Source organism: Argiope bruennichi, chromosome 3 (genome assembly GCF_947563725.1).
Source record: "Argiope bruennichi chromosome 3, qqArgBrue1.1, whole genome shotgun sequence".
Lineage (NCBI taxonomy): Eukaryota > Metazoa > Arthropoda > Arachnida > Araneae > Araneidae > Argiope > Argiope bruennichi.
In genome coordinates, this window is record NC_079153.1 from 73046453 (window position 1) to 73064523 (window position 18071).

Sequence of the window (18071 nt, forward strand, 5' to 3'; positions counted from 1 at the left end):
AAACAGATTTATTATCTGTAGAGAAATATTCTTTGCACATAGATATAGTAATTAATTGCAGAAAAATAATTTATTTTCATAGCTTTCCTCCATGAATTAAGAAGTCTTATTACATCTTCTTGCTATTTATATAAATATCTAATACACTTCTTTTCTCAAGCATCTATCAATATTTTGATTATTGACCAAAATCTCTAAATAAGCTATTCTTATTTTTTGTGATTAAATTCAAAATATATAATTTTATACCAAATTACAAATTTCTTACAAGCATAAAACACGGATAATTCCAAAAAGACATTTTTCACAGATATTAAACTGGAGATTTTGAATATAATTTAGAAAGTACAAAGGTAATAAAAATAATGAGGATTTAGGCATGCAAAATGGTATGACAACAAATAACATTGGAAAGAAATGTGCTGTATTAAGGAGGAAACTACTTCACAAAATGAAGATTATGTTCAGATGATGCTCACCTGTAGCTGTGAATTTAATACAGATGCCAGACACATGAAAGAAAAAGACATTATTATAATGCCTGGTCATAGCTTAAAAATGTAAACATATCTCATACACAGTGGTTATTTTGGGAGAAAAGGATCAACAGTTAAGATGATAAATCCTTTCTTATGATAGTGATCAACTGATAAACAAGGAAAAATGCATTTCTTATTTTATTTTCTAAAATGAATTTAATCATTTTCTATTTGAAAATGGGAAATGCACAATGACTTTATTTTTGGTTGTTTTTATTAGGAAAATGAATCAGCCAAGTATTTTCTTGAAAACCGGAAAGGGAGTATCATAATAACTATCATTATAGAGATAAATAAAAAAACAAAAACAAATAGAATGTATCAACAAGAATGCAAAATGCATGGCATCACTATTATATTACATCAAAAAATTAAAAAAGAAATTAATCACACAAAGATTTACTTTTATCTGTATATTGTTTCAAAAAAATTATTTCATTTAATAAGAAAATTTTAGTAATAAAACCCCTATTACTTAAATTTTATAAAATGCATTTAGTATAGACTTCTTTAAAAAATTTAATTTAAAATAATGCTTTTATTTAAAACAGGATTAGATAGTCTTGAAAATCATGTCTTTTTGAATTAACCCCACACACACACACAGAGAAATGTGTATTATACTGTTTAAAATAGAATACAAAATAATTAATTAACTTACTGAAGAGTTGATATAAAAGAATTTAACTTGAAACAACAATCCATTTATTATAGTCATGTAAAAATATTTAATTATGCATGTCAGAATAATTACATTTAAAAATTATGAATCACAGTGGTGTTAACACTCTGAATTCTCTGCTTATAATGTCAATTAGTTTCAAAAATTTTCTGTTAATTATATTTTCTAGGCAATTACTTTGTTTTATTTTTAAAATCATATAAAAAAGAAAGAGGACTTCTAACACATTACTTGACAAATTAATCAGTAATGCAACATGAGCAAAAGCAGTATAGTTGCCAATTCTTTTGTTTTTATTTAATTTGTATGTCTCTCCATAAATCTGTTTACAAAATGATGCAAAATAATATGGAGGTATTTACTTCATAAATCCTAGCTCTAAGAAATAAATATGCCCTCATTAAAAAAAAAAATTTACAAAAATTTTAGTCATTTAATTTAAGGTCTCTAAAAGAATGCATAGTGAGAACTAATGAAAAAATTAAACACTTTTAAGCATCTTATGGAAAATAATAATAAATAAATAAGTAAAAAAATAAATAAATAAACACCCTTCCATGCATATGTAGATCCATATACTTTCTAAGCAGAGGGTGTTTTCTGCCTTTTTTTCTAACAATACATAATTTTAATTTAAAAATTTTAAATAGTTAATCGATTAATTTTAATATCAATTTATAACTCAATCTACTCCTTTTTGAAAGTGCCAAACATTTTAAAATAATACATTGATAAAATGGTGATGAAACCAAAACAGCACAATATGTAAATAATATACACAATATTGTTTTAGAAATTGAAGATTTTTGCTTCACTGAGCAAAAAACCTTGATGATTATATCAATTGCATATTGTCATACACAGTAAAATATTTCAGAGTATATAAAGGGCACTATTGATTTAAGAAGGAAGGGTACTATTAAGGAAACAATCATCAAAACAAGATCTTCTACAATAAGAAATTCCAAGCAAGAAAACCAATGTGAGTATCAAGTCACAAGGGGTCAATACGACAAAAGTCAAACCCTCACAGAGAAAAATCCTTGCCTGCGGGTAACCCTTGATAAAATCTTCAGGCTGGATTCCTCATTTCCTAATTTTTATTCCATTTAATCCTTTTTTTCTTTTCAATTTAACTTAATATTTATTTCCAATTCCATGTATAGATATATAATATGTATGATTCCACAATTATTATTAGCAACATCTAAAGCACTGGCATTTATATGAAGATAATTAAGTGTTTAAGTAAGTAAGCTTAGAATGTATTTTTTAGCACTATTAATCAATTTGGGTCTCAAATCTTCACCAAGATTAAATGTTTTTGCTATTTTATTAGGGAATCGACACTAAGATTTGTCTGATCTGGGGAATTGGAAAGAGAATAGTATGGATCTTAGTATCTAGAAAATGGATTTTAAAAATTCTTATTGAAGTAAATATCCCACATTCAACAACAAAATTCATTCTTAGTGAACCTCTAATACCAAGAAGCAGGCTCTTGCTAAATGACATGTTCCTAACTTCAGTAGTTTAGCAGTGCTTTGTCAACTGAGACAAACAATTATATATATATAGAAGAGATTTCACTGGGGGGAGGGGGGAAGCAAAAACCGCTAAAAAAACTATAGAATCTGAAACTTGAAGAGTAAAAGTCAAGTAAAATTTTATTTCTTTCAAATTTTAAGAACTAATAGAACTTTTTAAAGTTAAAACTAAAATTTGGCAAGACTCTCCCAACAAATAATAAATTTTAAAAAGACAAGAGATATTAATAAAAGCACACCATTAAAGAAATTAGGATAACTGAGAACTGACAAAACTGATTTGAAGTTAAAATTTCTTATATTTTGAATTTATGCAAAACTAGCTTAATTACAAACCATAACGAGTTATAATTAAGTTATATTGGTAGTAAGTAATTCATTAAGTAGGTCATTCACGGAATTATTCTAAAACAGCATATTAATGGGAACAATTGAATGTAATGCATCAAAAAGGCTTCACTATAATATGAATAAAAGTGTTTGATTGTCCTAGATATTTATTATGTGTGTTTTAAGAGCATTTCTTCCCTATTTAATATATGTATCTCTTTTGTGCTCCAAATACATCTTGCTTTATTTTTATTTTCATATCCAATCAGTGCATTTGTTTTTAACAACCCATAAAAGGTTAAATATTCAATTGCAAATTGTAACTAAAATAAATTCTTCATCTAAAACACTAAAAATTAAAACGTTTGAATATTTCTCAAGATAAATATTTCATATTCCCATATTTCATATGCTCCTTTGAAATAACTATTCCAATATTTTAATATAAGATGGTGTCCAATATTGAAGAAAGAAGGAGCAGGAAAAAGGTTTTCTTTGCACTTCTCAAGAAAATTAAACATTTTGAAGGACCCCCCCCCCCAAATAAGATACTTAAAAATGGTTTTCAAATTTAAGCTTTTTTCGTGATGCTACAACTCTGATAAATAAAACTACAATTAATAAAGAAATTTTTTAATCAAATTCATTTAGACTACACAATGTGTTTTATTTTAAATCAACTATTTATTTTTAAAAACAAATACTGGATTTTTTTAGTTACCAACAAAATTGTTAAAAGCCATATCTAATAACTCAACCAAGACATCAAAACTTCTAAATAGTAATCCATTAATTTTTTTTAAATACTGAAAAAATTATATACAGAATGAATATATAAAAGCATATTTATAAAAACAATGAATAACTAAAAAAAAATTTATAAGGTAATATCATTTAACATGGAAACCATTATAATTTTCACTAAAATTTTCACTCCTATATTTTGCAAATGTTATAGCATATTGTTAATTCAATGGATTTTACCGGGTCTTATTTTTTAGCCAACATATTTCATTAAAAATTATAATATATATAAAAGAAAATGAACATTTTGATACGATTTTTTTATTGTCACAGTGATAAAAATGTTATATAAGCTGGAAAAGATTTTATGAAATGTGTGCAGAAAATGCACTATCATATGATCAGTGGCAAAATTGTTTTGTAAAATTTCACTCTGACAATTTCAATATTTAAGATTGCTAAATTTTACAAGGCTAGTTAAAAATCTAGTTAAAACTGCTGAACAAGAACTTAAGGAATCATTCTAATATTGAATTTTTTAAAATTATTTTACTTAATCGTTTATGATCATGTAAAGCAACATGGTTTCATTTCAAAGTTCAATATTTGGGTTCTGCAAATTATTATAGACAAGAAATTTTCTTTGTTGCATTGCCATCTGTGATTTGCTATTCAAATGTGAAAACAACAACACCTATATTACAGATGTGCATTTTTGAAGCAAATCATATGAGAAGTGAAAAGCAGACAATTATCAACAATATAGAACATAAATGATTGTAGAACACAAGTGAATGAGTCTGCTCAAAAGTTATTCATTTTTAAAAAAAATGATGGTTGGATTTCAAAGGAATTGTTTATTTTGATATTCAATTATATAATTGAATAAATAAATGAATAAAATCAAATGAATAAAATAAGTGAATCTATCAAAGACCTGATGAGATCAATGTTCATTAACAGAAAAGATATAATGTATCAACACGACAATGTGAAACCTATACAAGTTGAAAACTTGCTAAGAGCTATTACTGTCTGGATAGGTTAATTTGTTGCACCCACCAGCAGATAATAAAGTTTTTTATTATCGTCTTGCAGAATTTTTTTTAGATGGCAAAATTTTTAGGTTCAGATGCAAATGTCAAAACTTGATGCAGTTTTTTACAAGCAAAAGAAAACACTATTACGAAAGAGGAATTATGCAACTATAAAAAAAAGGAAAATTATATTTAACCAACTACAATAGTTACTACATCTTAAGAAACTCTTATTTTCATGAACAGAAAATGAATTTGATGGGAAAAAAGTGTTCAGATAAGAGTATTTAATAAGTAAACAACTGAAATTTGGCACTTTTTTCTTTCCTTCACCTCTTTTTATAAACAGTTGTAAGAATTTTTATTCTTAACATTTCATGTACAATAAATATATAATGAACATTTTGCATTTATATTATACAGCCCTATTTAAAGAGTATTTATAAAGACAATGAGTTTATTAAAATATAACTCATTGTGATTTAACTACTTTACAATTTTATAGAAACTTTCATTTAATTAAATAAAGGATTTACTTAATTAAAAAAGAATTATACCAAATTTAATTAATAATCTCATGATAGAAAATTAGCTCAATTATAGTACAGTTGCATCTATTTTGTAAGATTTAAAAAGGACCAAAATATATAAATAAAATTTTCCAACATACAGTGAACTCTCCAGTGATTGCATCAAAACCAACATGAACAGTGTGCTCAAAATTTGTAGGAGGTGATATAATAGGCTTTTCCATTTCCTTTCTTTCCTTCTTTGTACCTAAGAAAGCATTGTAAAAATTTAATGAATTATGATAACAAGACAGATTCAACATTAAATTTATGAATAAAAATCTAATATCCTGAGTAAATAAATATACTAAAAAAACAAAAACAATAGACATAAAAGACCAGCTCAGTATAAATAAACACATACAATATTTAAATGAATAACAATTTTTAAAAAGTAAAATAAACTAGATGGGGATAAAAAAATACACATCATTTTTTATATTATATACTTATTACAGACTGTAACATTTAAAATATCCAGATAGTTTTTGAATACCTACACAGCTTTTGAGTTTCAAAAAGAATGAAAAATTAAATAATTTTAAATTTCAGAAAGAATGAGAATTGAAATCATTTTGCTCTTATGGTTTTAAATAAGCTCACTATAATTTTTTAAAAATTTTAAATGATAAAATTTTATTTAAAAAATTATGTTCTAAATAATATACTTTCTGTAATAATGTAAATGATAATTTCTGCAAACTTTTAAAATTAATTATTTTTAATAAGAGGATATATCTCATTTCTTCATTTTTACAGGGGAAAATTTTGGCATAATTTATAAAATAAAATTTTAAGAATTTAAATATTGAGTATTTTTAAATATAGATTTTTCTAGTTTCGAGAATCGAAACAATGAATATATATATATATATTATATATTTATATATAAAATGATATTTTAAACTCTAATTTCAATTTAATTAATTTCCAAGGTTTTATCTTAATTTAACCCATAGTAACTTCAATCTAAATTATTCACTTATTTCTTGATCCAATTCCACTGCCTCTACTTAATTAAATCAAGAGAAGCTTCATAAAATTGCTGAATTGGCTAAACGGCGACACATTCACACACTCCACGTGAAGGGATAGAAAAATGTCCAGTAAGCACATCCTTTTTAAAAGATCCCTGTGTTTCCCTTACTTATGATTAACATGCGTCAGAAATCCCTATCAGAATCTTAATAATATATTAGCACTGTAAAAAAATATTTTCCCTATCCATATCTCATGTTATATAAGACGAGAGATAATTTATTTCATTCTTCTTTCTGCTTCTGTGCTGCAATGTGGCAGACGTGCCTGGTCAGCGCATTCCTGTACATAAATCATGCCTGCCTCCTGCGAGAGAATAAAACGAACTTAAAAATACGAAGTCTCTTCACTGTCTTCAAAACTGCATCCTGCTTCACATAAAATAATGATTTTATGCACATGATTTATGCACAAGCAGAACTGATGAGCACATCAACACAGAACAACATCAGAGCAAAATGAGGAAAAACTAATGAAATATTTAACCCTGTGATTATACTGCAAGATTTCGATAGGGATTTCTTTGCATGGTTAATTTTGGTAAGGGAATTATAGGGATCTTTTAAAAGAATGTCTTTACTTGACAATTTCTTATCTCTTTACTCTGAGTGTGGGAATAAGTTCATATCAGCAATGTTAGAACTCATGTTGAATTAATTAAATAAAAAAGATGAAATTGAATCAGGAAGTTAGAGAACATTTTAGAGTGAAGTTAATATGGGCTAAATTAAGCTAAAAATTAGGAAATGAATCAAGTTTAAATTAGATTTTAAAATATCATTACACACACACACACACACACACATATATATATATATATATATATATATATATTGCAACTTGGCAGAGATTATGTAAAATAAATAAATAAATGAAAGTTTTATTCATATAAAGCAGCCTATATGAATTGAACTCTTTCAAAGTATGAAGTTGCCTATGATCCAAGTAAAATTTTAAAGAAGCATAAAATATATATATATATATATATATATATATATATATATATATATATATATATATATATATATATATATATATATATATATATAAATGGACATGACAAATTATAAAATTTATCTGGCCCTTTCAATTTCTTTTTAAAATAAAAACACTATGTACAGTTCAAATTTCTTTATTTGAAAAGTCCAAACTAAAAATCATAAAATATTGTTTTATTGCTGCAGTGTTTTTATTGTGAATATAAGTGAATATCAGTCAGAGTTCTTAATTTACTAAAGGACTTCTACTGTACAGCCTATTCAATAAAAAAAAGCAATTAAAGATTTTCGAAATTGTTAAAAATTATGATATACTATCAATTTATTAAAATTCAAACAAGCAAAAATCTTTATTACAATTTCTAGTTTTAAAGTTGTCCTTTTCTTACTATAATAATTTTTAAATCCAGTTTTTATAATTTGAATTTTTGAATAAATTTTTAATGAGGTCCCATCAGTTTAGTTTAGTGTAAGACAAAGTTCTATTGCACAATAAAAAAGTATTTTTATAGCTTTTCTATTACTTACTTTTGGAAGGTTTTAGCTTTACTTTCTTTTCACTTTCTGGTTCCTTAGGCAAAGGTCTCATATCAACAGCCACAGTTGAATCCCTAATTAAAGCAAGATGACAATGAAAAAAAAAGATAATAAAAATTAATTTGATAACAAAAATATTATCAGAAGAATTATAGAAAAATTATATTTTTCTCACAGATAAAAAGCAAATAATTTAAAAAAATCTTCCTTAAATTAATCTAATTTAATAAAAATACATATATTATATGAAAATAAAATCTTAAATTTGACATTTAATTGCTATTCAAAAATAAAATAGGTCAACAATTAAGAGCTAGCTCAAATCTTTGAAATTCAAATCTGAAGAATACTAATTTTATTTCAGGACAAAATACTATATAAAAAATATATCATTGAGAAAATATAAGGCACAAAGATTAACTAAGTAACAACTAAAGATTTTTATACTTTAAAATTAAGCACTCGTCAGTTGTAATGGTCGCCAAAAAATGCCAAGAAAAAATTTCAGCAATTTGGCGATTTCAATTGGCACAACCAATCATGTGATTTGATCTATATTTATGCACATATTTACTATATATATATATTTATGCATTGAAGTATATTTTTATAATTTGGCGAAACTTTTTCTTGACACTTTGTGGTTGTTATTAACACTAACAAGTACCTAAAATTATATAAAAGAAACTATTGACACTGGGTTTTCAAAATATCCTTCTTAGAAATAGTTACTTTACTCTATTGTAGATAAATGCCAATAGTTTTAAGGATCCTTTCAAATGTAAACTCTTCTGGATTGTCAGAATAAGAATTAAAAAACACAATTACAAAATCATATTTTCCTTAAAATTTAAGCTCATGATAATGAGTATCAAATGTAGATTTTCTTAATAATAATAAACTTTAGGGAAAAAATGCCTTAAAAATATTTTATTCAAATTAACAAAATTTTTAGAAACATTTACTATAAAATTAGAATATTTGACAATAATAATAGTTAATTATGAAACAAACCTTGTACTTGTAAGGCGTACAGGAGGAGCAGGAGGTTTTTCTTCTGAGCTATCACCCATTTTATTACCAACAAATCTGTAAAAATGAATAACCATAAACTATCAGAATGTCTCAGAATTTACTACTTTTAGGATGCTTCTATATAAAAAGATACATTTATATTTTCAAAAATAATTTCACCTAAAAATAATAACATAAAAGAAAAGGATTAAATTAAATTTTTAAAAAAATTCCTTTCTTGTTTCAACTAAGAAATTACACGTTCTCATTTCTTTTTAAAAATGCCTTTTATTTTTAAAAGTAATATTCTTTAATATTATTCTTCTTATTAAAAGTAATAATGGAAATTTTCCATATAAAATGAAATTAGATTAAATAACCTGTTAACCTCTAACTTAATTTGAAGCATAAATTTCAGAAAATCTAAATTATGTTAAAAGATTAAAATAATGTGAAGTAAAATTAAATTCCCCAAAAAATTTATTATTGTTTTTCATAAAAAATTATAGGAAAATGAATAAAAATTACTCTAAAAAATATGGCAAAATATAAAAAAACAAAGACTGTTTTAATTACCTCATTACTATAAAAATAGTACTAAAAAACCCACTAATAATAAATTAAATAATTCATTGACTTCAAAATCCAGACAAAAATTGTTAAGGAACTAGAGAATACATATTGGCTTCTCAGACAAAGCAAAAAAGAAAAAATGGAATGCAAGTAATTTAATAAAACAGATGAAATGTAATTGTCTTATAAATAGAACACTGGGTTAAGGTGTATAAAATTAAGAAATATAGCTAAGATAATAAGAGAATCATTAAGAAATAAGGTTTTATTAAATGTAGAAAGACGAAAATTATTTTACCTTTTGCCTACAAAATTAATGATTTCCTATAAATTTTATATTTATTTTCTAATATATTTAACAAAGAATGTTATAATTAATAAATGACATTAAATAAACAAAACTGGTAAAATTTATTTTTTAATTTCAATGTTCTGATTGCATATATAGTTCTTTAAATTTTACTCATAATCAAAATAATACATCCTGCTTCTTTTAGTTTTAAGACATCAATCACCCATAAATTTTATGTTTATATATATATATATATATATATATATATATATATATATATATATATATATATATATATATATATATATATACAAAAGTATTAGAATCAAGTTAATAGGAAAAATAAAAATTAAACCAAAAAAACTGTTTTGTTTCGTTTTCATTTTAGTTTCGTTTTCAAACTTTTTCTTACTTTAGATTGGTTATATATATATATATATATATATAAATATGTATTTTCCCCTTTTTGTGAAAAGAAAATCTGATAATCAGAAAATTGAAAACACTTCAATATAATAAAAAGTTTTTATTAAATTGAAAACAGAAAATTAAAGAATTTTAAGTAAATTACATCCTAGATAATGTTAAATGCGTCTAATAAATAAATAAAAATAATTAATTTAAAATCTATACACATTTACATAATTTTGCATCAATTGAAATTTCTTTTGCACATTTTTATAATTATAAATTCTATAAAAGCAAAACTTTTTCAAAAAAAAGCAGCAAGTTTTTGAATAGCACCAAGTTTGAATTTTCTTATTTAGAATAAAAACTAACTGAAGTACTTAAACATGAATATTGGCGATATGGCTAATAGTTTTTTTACAAATAAGGAATTTCATTTGATTTTAGTAAAGAATCTGTAGAAGATGCAAAAAGAAAGGACACGTAAGATGCCTAAACGGGAGGTGATAAAATGCAATTTGCCTACTTTTATCTGCAGAAAATCATGATATATTTGAATTTATGATGAACCCACATTACCAATTCTTATACATGAAGGCAACAGAATAAGTGTCAAAATTTTCCCCTTTAATAGATTTATTACAAGATTTTGAAAGGGGTTTCTGACAGGCAAGGAAATCTTAGATATCTTTGAACAAGATGCATAAATGTTAAAGATTTTCCCTTCCTTCATGGCATGGGAACCAATGGAGTCAGCAATTTTTTTAGAACATGTGTTAGAAAAAAAAAAGGGGGGGGGGATTTGGATCAGGAAATAAGTGGAAATTTTAGAATGATTTCAATTAAGCTAAGATATGTCATTACACATATGCATACAAATGAGCTTCTACAATTAACAGAAAACACCAAATCTTATCAATTATTTTGTTATTTGAGTTGCAACAACAAAGATCTTTTAAATAACTTTATTATTGACTTGGGTCATAAAAATATATAGGAATTTAAGCCTTAAGTGTTTACATAATTTATATAATATTAAAAAGAGAACAAATTTATCTATATAAAAGATATATGGAAATTATTTAGCAGATCTAACAAATATGTAGGGTATGCTAATAAATAAGTCAGAATGCTTTTCTAAAAATGTATTATGAAATTCAGTAATTTTTCCAATAAGATTTCCTATTTCTCCATCTAAATCATGTGCAAAAGAATGGTTACAGAATGGTCAAGAAAATAATTTTCATGATAAACTGAGTGCAAACAATAGGAATTATGTAAAAACAATCTGAACAACAATTATGCTTATATCAATCACCAAAAGAAGATATTTGAAAATACATGATCATTTCCATGTTTTGCTTAAATACCAAATGAGTAACACAGCAATGTTTAATTTAGATACAACTGAATTTACACTCTGATTAATTCAGCACCATTAATAACAATACTTTGTAAATATTGTAGTTATGGAATTCTAACCAATTTCATAGTATCAGCTTCAAATTCTGAAATTGAATTATTATAATTTGAATTATATAAATAATTATTATAATTTAGGATTTCTAATCTTTTAGATAATTTGATTAAAAATATGATCAGACAATTATCAGTTTACAATTAATTTTAAATATTTTTTTGGCATTGTTTTTGGAAGATGTGTTTCTTTTTCAGGAAATTTCATTTAGTTTTTCAGAGTATTATATTATTCCAATAATTTTTATTTCCATCTGTAATGAAATGCAAGTTTTGTTCTTTTCTTACCAGTTAATTTTAATATGATTGTGTCTATAGACCATCATTTCTTTAATAGTAAGGATTCACAAAGAAAGTTTTTTTTAAATTTTAATTAATTTAAAAAAAAATGAAAATTTTAATGTTTTTTTTATCTAGATAACTTTGGGGCATATTATTATACTAAAACATTTTTATATCACCTTAAAATTTAAAAAATAAGCTTTTCACTAAAATAATTTTATCACAGTATAATTTTTTTTTTTTTTTTTAAATTTTAATATTTTTTTACAACAAAACTTTTCAACACGTTATTACATCTCAGAGTTGCAACTCATATCTGGGGAAAAAAAAAAAAAAAAATCTTTGTACTTTGTCTGTACATAAATGCAATATAAAGAAAAATGTGTGAACAGCAGTTCATGTATTAGTTACAATGGAATAACAATATTCAATAGTTTTGATGCCTTTTCCACTTCATAGTTTCAATGAGTAGAAAAGGCAAGAAAAGGAAGCAATAATTTAACATACTCAAGATAATAGTATCTTAAAAGAAAGTTCACATTTACATATATAAAGAAACCATTTTTCTTTATTTATTACCAAGGCAAAATTTATATATTAAGCAGGGGGTATCAACCACTTCTCATGCTATTTAATTGGAAGTCATGCAAAATTTAGGATCAGGTAAATAAAACACAAAACATTTAATATTTAACAAAAAACAAAAAAAAAAAGGTCCAATTTATTTATTTTTGCCAATTCATATATTTGGGCATCAATTTCTGCAGTTTTTTTAATGTTACACTTTTTATTTTTGTAACAATTTCCTTTACTTTTGTTGCTTTGTTTTTGTCGGACTTTTTGTCTTTTCCCTCAACATTTTTCTGCTTTTTCTAAGGTTTCATAATATCTAGTACAAGCGAATTTAGCATACCAAAGCAAATCTTCTGAAATTGGGACATTAAAAACACCTCCAAAAAAGTTTGTGACATTATACACAATTTTTAGATTGATTAAAAAATCTTCTTTCAGATTTTCCACATGCATATCCTTGTAAATACAAATCCACTTTCCATAGCCACATTGCCATGTGATAACACAAGAATTATTTTTACAACTTCTCCAAAATCAGGAAATTTTTTTGCACATCAAAATATAAGAATAGAAATTATCTAAATGTATTTTTTCATTAAATGAATCTAGCTGTTCTTTGTAATAACTTCTTAATTTTTCATGAAATTTTAAAACTTAATCTTTACATATTCTGTACATGGTGGGGAAATTTTTGCAAAATTGAAGCAAATTAGACATTTGTTTTTTACATAATAATGCAATGGTTCTTCAATTTATGTGGATTTAAACAAGATACAGCTTTTAAAATAGCAAAATTTATGGACATGCATTCAAATATTTTTATAGTATTCTTCACAAATACAAACACTCTGCTAAAAAGCCCCTCTTTTTAGCTTCAGTAGCTCATTAGTAATCAAGTAACTTGTAGTTCTATCAAAAATAAGCTGCTTCAAAAAGAATATTAAAAATGTGTTGCTGCTTAAAAATTTCTTAAAGAGTTTGTTGAAAAAAAAAAAAAAAAAAATGGAGCTCACCTATAACAAACAACATTTTTGTACAACCTAATGTAGATTGTTTAACTATTTCATTATCAACGAGCATATGTGAAAATATTTCCAATATATCACAGACGGATGAATGTGACGGATGAAGGAAGGATAAATGTGAAGGATTGAAGGATGAATAATAAGATTTGATGCCCATAAAAGTTCAGTTTTAAATTATTGTTCTTTAACTAAAGTTCCAAAATTGGCTTATTTTCAAATTTGATATTTTCGGACTTGACATATCGTCTTTTCCTGTATTCCATTTAATCCAATATCAATGATGACTATTTTGAACTAGCACATAATTTTTTATGTTTTCCTCCTTTGGTATGAATAGTAGGTACCTGTTTTTCCATATCATTTAAGCTTATTGTCTTCTTACAATGCAGTACGAAGCAAAGGGATTTCTTAGAGTTCTTTAATCAATTCAGCAAAGTTAGAAATCATATTTTTATTTGTCCAATTCATATAAAACAGGAATTTTTAGCAGATCATTGCTTTAAAAAATAATTAATCTACTTTCACAATTTCTCAAATAATGAACTAACCATTAAATAAATTCATGTGTGAATGACTAAACATCCTCATGAGGCTTCTTCAGATTGAATGTTGCTATTTTTGACAGATAAATTTATTCTATTCTCCTGAACATTTTTCTGTCTATTCTCCTGAAATAATAGCAGTCTATTGCATGCTCATTAGCTGTAATCTGAGAATCACATGAGAAGAAAACTGTCTTTCAAAACTTAATTAGATTAATCTATACAGTAAAAAACGGAAGCAGGTGGAAAAGGAGTGTTTTCACAATTGCAAAGCAATGAATGGTGGTGTTCCATTTTTGGAGCTATGGCCACAATCTTTTATTCTTGCAATGCTCAGATATTTTTTAAGATGTGGGGGGAAAAAACCTAATAAACTTTCCTATTTTGTATGAAAACCTGTTATTTCCCAGTTTTTATGGAATTTTTCACATTTCCATGCATTTTCTCTATTTTTAAACAATTTTTAAATTCCCTGTATTTTTCTGGTGACATGGAAATCCAGCATCTTTTACTGCAATGAACTATAGATATTTTCACTTATCACTTCTTTTTTCCCAGAAATTCTTTTTTATACGATGGATTCTGTGTTTTAAGTTATGTCTAAAATGACTTCATTTTAGGGAAAACTGTAAGTATATTTTCTTTCAAACCCTTGATAATTAAAAATACAATGGTAAAAGAAATTCAATATGAACCAAATAAAAATAAAAAAAGACCTTTCATATTTAAGGGGAGGGGCAAACTACATGTGAACATGACCATACTTGAACTCCATCTCTCTCAATGCTCACTAAAAAAGACCCTTTAATAATGCTGAACAAAAAGATCTCATCTAGATTCGTAATTGCTTCTAGGGGACGATTTGCGAGTCATCTAGCACACAGAAATGGAAAGATGGAACAAAAGATGTTTTTTAAAAATATAGGAGTTTCAAAAAATTGCACATAAAATGGTTGAAATGACATACAGATCAAAAGCAAAAATTTTTGTACTCTTTGCTTTATTTTTAAAGGTGGAGAAGAGCAATACAACATATATATAAAAAAAAGACTTATCCTGTAAATGGGGGATGTGTTTCATTAAAATTCATAAACCACATATGATTTGCCAAATTTGAATATCTTAATATTCGATTCCATTGGCATATGATTAAAAGGCAGCATTTCCTTCGGTTTAAAAGATAGATGCATATTCTAATTTATCATTACTGTAGATTAATTTTTTTTCCAGTATGTTTTTCCTGATTACTAAAAGTCGTAAGAAAGGAAATCTTTTGCATTTTTAACATAAATTTCTTAGAAAGATATAATCTTTGTTCTATTTTTAATTCAGTTACAATGAAAATCATGTACAAACTATATACTTTTAAGCAATAGTCTATTAAAATCATTTATATTTCTTAAATAATTAATTTTAAACTTCTTAAACTTTTTATATACACTAAATTCTAAATTAATGTAGTATTTTTATTTCTCTATAATCTAAATTCAAACATTTTAAAGAAAATTTTACATTAAAAAAAATTTTAAAGATAAAAAGGTAATTTCATTTCTTAGAACTTCTTTTAAAGATTTAGAACTTAACCAATTTATTACAAATAAAAAAGACAGTTTCCATTTATGTAAGATCACTTTGCATCAATTTAAAAATTAATGTTGCACTAACAAAATACATTTTTTTTTCATGTTATTCTCACATTTAATTCGATAAGTCATCTTATTGAAGTATCAATTTTGGATTTGAATAAGGAAGTTAAAGCTTTAAATACTATTGATACTTAACACTAATAATTATATTATATCCATAGCTCAAATATAAATTCAATAACATTTTGATCTTCTCTATCATTAGAAAATGATACTTAATTTAATAGTTATGTTTAAATAAATTTTCAAATGTCATAGACAACAACAAAAATTATGGCAAATATATATATATACATGAAAACAAATCATTTGCTAACTTATGATATATAAAATTCTATTCAATCAACTGGAGTAGTCTCTTTAAAACTTTCTTGCATACTGTCTTATAAAGGTGTTATCTAACACCTAGTCCAAAATACATTTTAGACCTTATATATGGTACATAACACTTTACATGGCATCCAATATTTACAAAATATTAAGCTTTGTTATGAATTAAGTATTTTTATTAAATTTATTGTATAATCCTTGCCGATTAATCACTGGTATATGGTAACAGTAGTTCAAAAATCGAATTTGTGTTTTAGATGCGTTTTTCCAAACTAAGTGAAACCAAAATTTGACACAGAGCTACATCTGTAATCACAAAGTCATATACTAAATTTGATAAATTAAAATTATTATGTTTTTGAGTTATTGCATTTACATGCTTCTGGCAGTACAGCATGTAAATGGACAAACGGTCAATTGCCCTTAGATTTCGTTCAAAATCTTAAAATTTATCTACACTACAGATGTCAAATCTCTGACTGAATTTTATTTATCTAGCTCACTTTGTTATGATCTTCTTGCATTAACTTATATTTGAATAATTGGACAGACAGATTATCTTAAAATAGATTTTGCTCAAAATTTGATCAAAACTTACAAATTTGGTGTAAAGAATATAAACTAAACTGCATCCATTTAGTACAAATCAATTTGGAGTTATCTTTGTCATAGAAAAACATAATGTCGAACATATCACTTTTAAACTCAAGGAGGTTTAAAACATGAAGATTCATTGAAAGCTCGAGTTTGAATTTTTTGATGTAACAATATTTTCTCTAACTTGGTATAAGAGAAAATAAAAAGATGGCTTTATTACAAAATTTAAATTAAAATTTTATTTAGTTAATTTAATAGAACATATTTTCATGCATCCTTTAAATATCTTATAATTGATACATAAATTACTCTGCATGGATGATGCATAACAAATTTCAATATACTGAAAAATGAAATATACCTTTTGCCGATAAGAGGGAGCTTAAGAGGGGGAAATAAAGATTTTGCAACAAATTGAGCTTGGAAACAAAAATTAATCATCTAAAATATGATAAAGCCTTATACTGATAATCGCAGGTAGAAAAATTTTTTACTACATCATATCTGAATACAGTTAAAATAGAGTAAAAGCATATTTGTATGATATTTTAATATAATACAAATTATTATAACCATAAATGCACTTTTTTCCTCATTAATTAAAAAATATAATAACAAGATCGAATTTTTTAGCAATACTATTCAAAAGATACAATATGCAATCTGAAAAAAAAAAAAAAAGAGTGAGTTTCATGAAATAAATTCAAATGTATTTTTTTACACATTCTTCAAGTAATAAATATGAATTCAGATTCAAGAAGAATATGTAAGGGATAGCTGTTTTCGGTATCTAAACATCATGTATTAAAAGTAAAATAAAAATTCTTAATAATAGAATAGTCATTGCTGTATATGATATCTCACTCACTTCGAACTTTAATGTTTATAAGAATTTCATTAGGAATACAAAGTATTAAAGATTTATATTAAGAATATAAATAAATTAAGACTGTACTACCAATTTAAAAAGCACATTCACATGAAGATATATAAAGAGATTGCTTAAAGTAGTTTAAGGTACTTGTTAATGAAATGAATTTCATAGTAAAATAATCAAAACTTGACTAAAAGAAAACGCACCTGTATGGCTTAAAAAATACAAAATATCTTCTGGTAATTTTTTTTGTAATTACGCCCTCAACATTATGGTAAATTTAATTGAAAAAAAATCAACATCGCTCCTCACCCGGTAAACAGGCACACAGAGGAGAATTATGTTCTGCTATTGCCAAAATGAAGTGAAATATACTTTTTTGGGGTATGCATTTATCTCTCATTACTACAGAAATTAA

The 18071-nt window shown here is 24.9% G+C and overlaps 1 protein-coding gene across 2 annotated transcripts in view; it reads right to left on the bottom strand.

Moving 5' to 3' along the window:
• LOC129963047 (serine/threonine-protein kinase Pak-like) overlaps positions 1 to 17980 on the bottom strand; it is a 33971-nt gene extending 15991 nt beyond the window's left edge. For both annotated transcript variants that reach the window (XM_056077066.1, XM_056077064.1), the window contains exons 1-4: positions 17860 to 17980; positions 9036 to 9110; positions 8013 to 8095; positions 5550 to 5656 (exon numbers count right to left, since the gene is read on the bottom strand). In XM_056077066.1, the coding sequence (XP_055933041.1) occupies positions 5550 to 5656; positions 8013 to 8095; positions 9036 to 9094 (249 nt within the window). In that variant the 5' untranslated portion in view covers positions 9095 to 9110; positions 17860 to 17980. The remainder of the gene's footprint in view (positions 1 to 5549; positions 5657 to 8012; positions 8096 to 9035; positions 9111 to 17859) is intronic.
• Between the last annotated feature and the right edge of the window lie 91 nt (positions 17981 to 18071).